Genomic DNA, 5,681 nt, shown 5'->3' on the forward strand with positions numbered 1-5,681 from the left:
ATCTACAATAAAGCAAAAATAAATTTGACGTTTAGGGTAACACGCCCGACTTCGGCATTGCAAAGTCTGTGCAGAGCGTTGTTTGGTCCGACTCCGACTCTAGCCAGTATGCTCCATCTAGAGTGTAGATCCTGTGTGTATGAAGTAGGGATAAAAAGTATTCAATAATAAATCTGTCTCGGGGGATGTCTATCACAGACGCGCCATTCTGATGCAAAAGAAATATACAAAAGGTGACTTTAATAATTCAAGTGATTGATATTGGGAGACAGTTCCTGGAGCTTGAATATTATTCGGGGAATTTCGTTTGTGTAATGTTTGTGATTTAGAAAATTACACGCGTGCTTTCTTTGACTTCGTTTTTGAAGTAGATTAGTGTGGAATCAATGAATCGAAATACAAGGTGTTTACATCCAAATGGAGTAGTTCCTAAAGGATAATCAGGAACTATAATAGGTTACCTAATATTTTTTTAGGAACTACAAGAATCAAAATGATGGAGAGATATCAAACTATAGGTTCTGGGTTAAGCAGTTTGCAGCTATATTATTAAAATACCTAAATGTAAATTAATTCTGTTATAATGTGTATTGTATACGTATAATTCTGACTTCTTCAAAATGTCGGCTAATTCCGAAACTATCCATCCATCATTACAGTTCCTATGTCGAATTACCCAACATTCTGAACTTTACGTAATTACCTGAATACACCCAAGTTATCGATTCCTATTAACGGGTATTTTAACTTGTCATACAGTATTTAAGATGAACGGTAATATGCCACGTGGGTTAAATTATTAATATGCACATGTTGTATGAGCTAAGAATATTTCTGCTGAATGAAATTATGCACTTTAAACTCGTCTCCGGTACCTATACTAACTTAACTCAAGGTTAGGCAATTTTGTGGACTGAATCCTTTACCCTAAACTGCGTCCAAATATTCTTTAGGGTAGGGTTGATATGATATTTCAGTAGATTAATTTCTTAATGTCGTATACATTCCAGAAACAAACAGGAAAAATAAACTCTTTACTATGCCAAATAAGGTTCACATTGCCATAAAATATGAGGGTAAGAAATAAACAAATTGATTTTAGTTAAATGTCAAGATTTTCTGAAATTTCGGGACAAGAGAATGTCACTGAAACGATAAAAGGGCATTAATACAGAAAGGGATATCTTCGTAAGTTCAAGGGCGATATGCTCAATACTAATTATACTTCTATTTTCATATTTTCCTTTAGGTAAACCGTCTTAATCTTTCAGGTTAGGTATTTATCTTTTAAATTAGGGACATAATTTAGGCGTCTTATCTTACAAATATAAAACATAAATAGTTTAATAAATGTATTTACTAAGTACCTAAATTATTTGTTAAAAATTAACTTCTTCTTCTCTTCTTCTTCTTCTTCTTTCTTAACGGAATGAAACACAAAAACTGAAAATATTCGTCTTAGTACAAAAAAAAACAGTCCTTCATGATATCACGATAATTGTTCGCGTTAACACCTTTTTAACCTTGAGTTGCACTAACTTTTTTTAGTTAAGTAAATACCACTGTATGTAGGCACTTAACATAGATCTGTTCAATATCAAGAAAAAAAAATTTACGCACATTTAATTTTATTTGTGCTACTGGACTCCCACCATTCTCTCAAATGCGCGCTAGAATTGGAGTAAAACAAAGCCCTATTATTGAGAAGACTGCAGATTTGGCAGACGCCGTCAAACTCCTCTCGTTTGTGGATCGTGTAGTAGTTCCTCCACTTGAAGAAGCTTCGGTAGACGGACGGGTTGTTGATGCTGTAGTGGATGATGGCTGCGATCTGCTCGGGGGTTTGGAGATGAGCGTTTATGTAGGAGCCTGGAGGGAGGAACCTGAAAGGCAGAGTTGTGTTTAACCTTTTTAACCTTTTAAGCGCCAGCAATTTTTGATCAAGCGTGCTCGTGTCGCCACCGACAGTAATTGTACCACGCAGAGTAAGGTTGACATAGATACGGGAGTTATAAATGTGCTGTAAAAACCAAATCAGATCTTTGTCTAATTTATCAGACTGTGGCGAAATGAGCTGGATATGTAATGTCTTATATATCAGACTCTGGCGGTTAAAGGGTTAATGGCATATAAAGTGTAATTTTAACCGACTAGAGAAAAATTTATTTAGCAGTCTGTGTGTGTAATGTAATATATTTATGACGCATTTTGACTAACTTTGAAAGCGTTTATGTTTAATTTTTGAAGTGAAAACTTCTTTAGCGGCGCTGTGCACTTTTGTCAGACAGCGTAAGACGATCACGTGACCGTAAGATTTAGATGGCATTTAAATCAATAAAGAAAAACTCAATGACTCATGTAATGTCATTGAGTTTTTCTTTATTGATTTAAATGCCATCTAGTGAGTTTCGCTCTAACTGGTATTGATTAATATAACTCGAGTACTAACAGTGATGTCACTAGACCCCGGATTCTTGTCGCGATCACGTGACAAAAGGGTGATTTGGGGAGTAAATGGAACAGTACCTATTAATTAATACGGATTTATTAAGATAAGATAATACAAAAAAAAAGATTAAAATGTCGACGTCGCTCTATTGTTAACGGACTCTCCGTAACAGATCAACAGTTGTTCTAAATGACTTGCGGTTAGGCTACGTCTTCTAGCAGAATATATCCACTTCAAAAAAGAAAAGCTTCTTTCCACTGGGACAGATGTTAACGGAGCATATTTGAAAAGTTTATTAGTTATCTTATAATTTAAGTATTATCTTGTTCTACCATTCCATTTACTCCCCAAATCACCCTTTTGTCACGTGATCGCGACAAGAATCCGGGGTCTAGTGATGTGCTTAGAGGTTTCAAGTAATTAACGCTAACGCTAGATGGCGTTACCCTCAATTATACATAGTGCATTTTGCACTAGTCATTGAGTTTTCACTTCTGCCGGCACTCTCTGAGTGCAACCCGTTGTTTTTTTTTACAAAAAAAAACTAGTTAGGAGGAACTTTTTCTAACGTTTCGTTTTCATTCACTCGAAATGTTTAATTGTTCAAGCACTGAAATCCAACGTGCGATGTCCAAATTTCTATGAAATGTTGACAGTCCAGGACACAATATCGTGCTATCTGTTGTATGTTCCTGTGAGTACCTATTACAATAAAATAAAAATAATATTTTGCACAACTTGATGAGCAAGGGAACACAAAAAGGTAGGTACATGCCATATCGCTAAACAGAGATTCCATCACATTGTAAAACTTGTGCTCAATTCTTGCATACGCTAATGACATATTTTATGATGCAAATTGAATTGGGTCGTACGCTTGCGGCAAAAAGATTGAATTTTAATTAAATTATTTGGTTGTTGCTGAATGCAGACACATTGCGATTACTGCGAATAAATGTCAAAAGTGTGTTATTATATAAGTTTCATAGGCCAGCAGGTGGTCGCAATACACATTTATAAAAAAAAAATAAGTACCTACCTACCTATATTTACATTATACATACATCGTATACAATTACATTTGACAACAACTAGTATAAGGTTGCCATATGTGTGGGGACTCAGACCGGGACATTTAAAGAAAACCGGCCAAGTGCGAGTCGGACTCGCGTTTTAAGGATTCAGTACATTACACAATTTTTAACAATGTATTTTTTCATGTGAAACGTGAGTGAAATGTCTATAAAAAACCAGGGGTAGCATCAAAAACTAAGTAATTAAATCCGACTCACGCTTGACTGCACATTTCTAATAGGTTTTCCTGTCATCGATAGGTAAAGAACTATTTTGTGTTTTTTTTTTTCAAAATTTTAGCACAGTAGTTTCGGAGATAATTTTTCCATGTGTTTAAATGACTATTCATTGATCAGTCAAGCTATAATGTATATTCACAGGGTCAACCAGCAAAAAACGCGAGCGCAGCGAGCGCGAAATTTTTTGTCCGGGCCTAAAAGTCCGAAGTTCCCCAGTGAGGCGAGCTTTCATGCGAGGTCGAAGCCGTGCTTCAGGATAAGCTCAGCTAGAGCATAGACGCCAACCAATGACCATTGTATTAAAAAGCGAGACCGCAGGCCGAGCTTGGCGCAGCGAGGTCAAAGGCTAAGCTGAAGAAGAGGAGATTTGGAAGACAAACCAAAAATTTAGGTAAAAAGTGAGGCTGAAGGTCGAGCTCAGAAAGCTTCACATTACTTAATAAGCCCGAAGCGTACTTATAACCAGCGCGGTGAGCTTTCATGCGAGGCAAATGCCAAGCTTCTGAAACAAATGTTTATATTTGTTAAAAATTAAGTGACGCCGAAGGTCGAGCTGTAAGAAAGCAGCGCTCTAACACGAACCAATCGTCAAATGTTATTCAACAATAATATGTGTCATATGTACAAGAGTTACTCGGAGGGCCGAGTTGATGAGGTTTTAGGCCCTCGGGAGCCTGAAATTCGAGCTCTATATTACAGACTTTAAAAGCTATAAAATAACACAATTTACATAATCATCTAATGATTGTGTGTCTGAGAAACTGATATTGGACATTAGGTAAAAGTAGGTACCATAAAACATTTTTTTTTTTAATTTTGGCCATATGAAACGTAGAAATGTAGGTATATTATTATTTACCAAGTCCAGCCCCCTACTAAATAACTATGATTTTTAAACCGGGACAATTTCCTTATCGGCCGGGACGCCGGGACACCGTGCTTCAAACCGGGACATGTCCCGGCGAACTGGGACGTATGGCAGCCCTAAACTAGTATCATAATATTTAATTTAACACGTGTGTAAGAAAAAAAACTTACTTGGTAAGATCCGCACGTGCCCTAATAATAGGCACAGCATTGTTCCAATACGCCTTCAATACCTTGTCCGTAACATAATCCTGAGCCGTCCCTGCATTCACCAGAACATAGTAATACTGCCTCGCAATAACTGCACCACTGCCTGCCAGCGGATGGCTCCTTTTACATCCAAAAACATCCAATTCTTCTGAATGCACTTTTAAAGCCTCTCTTAATTTACTCGCAAAGATTTTTCCTTCAGTATCTTTACAACCTCTAACGAGCATAGCAACAGCTTTATTTTTATTCTTAAACTTCATGACTTCTTCCAGCTTTAAAGATGATTTTGGCAAACTCATTTGCCATTCAGCATACAGACTAGGAGCGACAGCAGAATCGTTTATATCACGCACCACAAAAAACGGACTTACAATATCTGAGTCCAGTTTATACGACCATGTATAGTTAAAAAAGTTATCAGCATGTGGGTTGCAGACAGGCACTTGGTCTGATGGTACCATGCCGTAGAATATGTATCGTTGATTCTTTGGTCTTGTTTGAGGCAATGACATTTTAGCTAAATCAGTCACGTTTATGATCACAGCGTCAAACTCTTGTTTACCAACGAGCAGATTCTTGTTCGTTGTCAAATAACACATGAAGTGCGGGCATTGGTAATCTAAAAACAGTTTTTGACCTTCTATATATGAAAATAACTTTCGTTTTTTCGTCTCGAGCAATATGTATTTCAAACTTTGATCGATCTTTTGGGAATTATTTTGCCAAATTCTTCTTTCTTCAGCATTCAATAAATGAGCTTTGTGAAGAGAATAAAAAGCCAATATTATATACATAATTAAACCAGAGAAAGTAAGTATGAAGAATAGTTTTGCCACTTTTCT

At 36.6% G+C, this 5,681-nt stretch overlaps 1 protein-coding gene across 1 annotated transcript; it reads right to left on the reverse strand.

Moving 5' to 3' along the window:
- Positions 1 to 1,612: 1,612 nt before the first annotated feature.
- On the reverse strand, positions 1,613 to 5,393 carry LOC134654823 (alpha-(1,3)-fucosyltransferase C-like). The gene is made up of 2 exons (XM_063510293.1): positions 4,801 to 5,393; positions 1,613 to 1,883 (listed from the first exon to the last, which is right to left on the reverse strand). Exons 1-2 carry the CDS (start codon positions 5,349 to 5,351, stop codon positions 1,613 to 1,615), a joined length of 822 nt encoding a protein of 273 aa, XP_063366363.1. The 5' UTR covers positions 5,352 to 5,393.
- Between the last annotated feature and the right edge of the window lie 288 nt (positions 5,394 to 5,681).

This window comes from Cydia amplana, chromosome 15, assembly GCF_948474715.1.
Source record: "Cydia amplana chromosome 15, ilCydAmpl1.1, whole genome shotgun sequence".
NCBI classification, from domain to species: Eukaryota; Metazoa; Arthropoda; class Insecta; order Lepidoptera; family Tortricidae; genus Cydia; species Cydia amplana.

Coding starts and splice junctions, on each gene's coding strand:
- LOC134654823 (XM_063510293.1), bottom strand. CDS start 5,351: ATGTCATTGCCTCAAACAAGACCAAAGAATCAACGATACATATTCTAC. Junction 1,884..4,800: donor GCACGTGCGGATCTTACCAA/GTAAGTTTTTTT, acceptor TCTGCCTTTCAG/GTTCCTCCCTCCAGGCTCCT.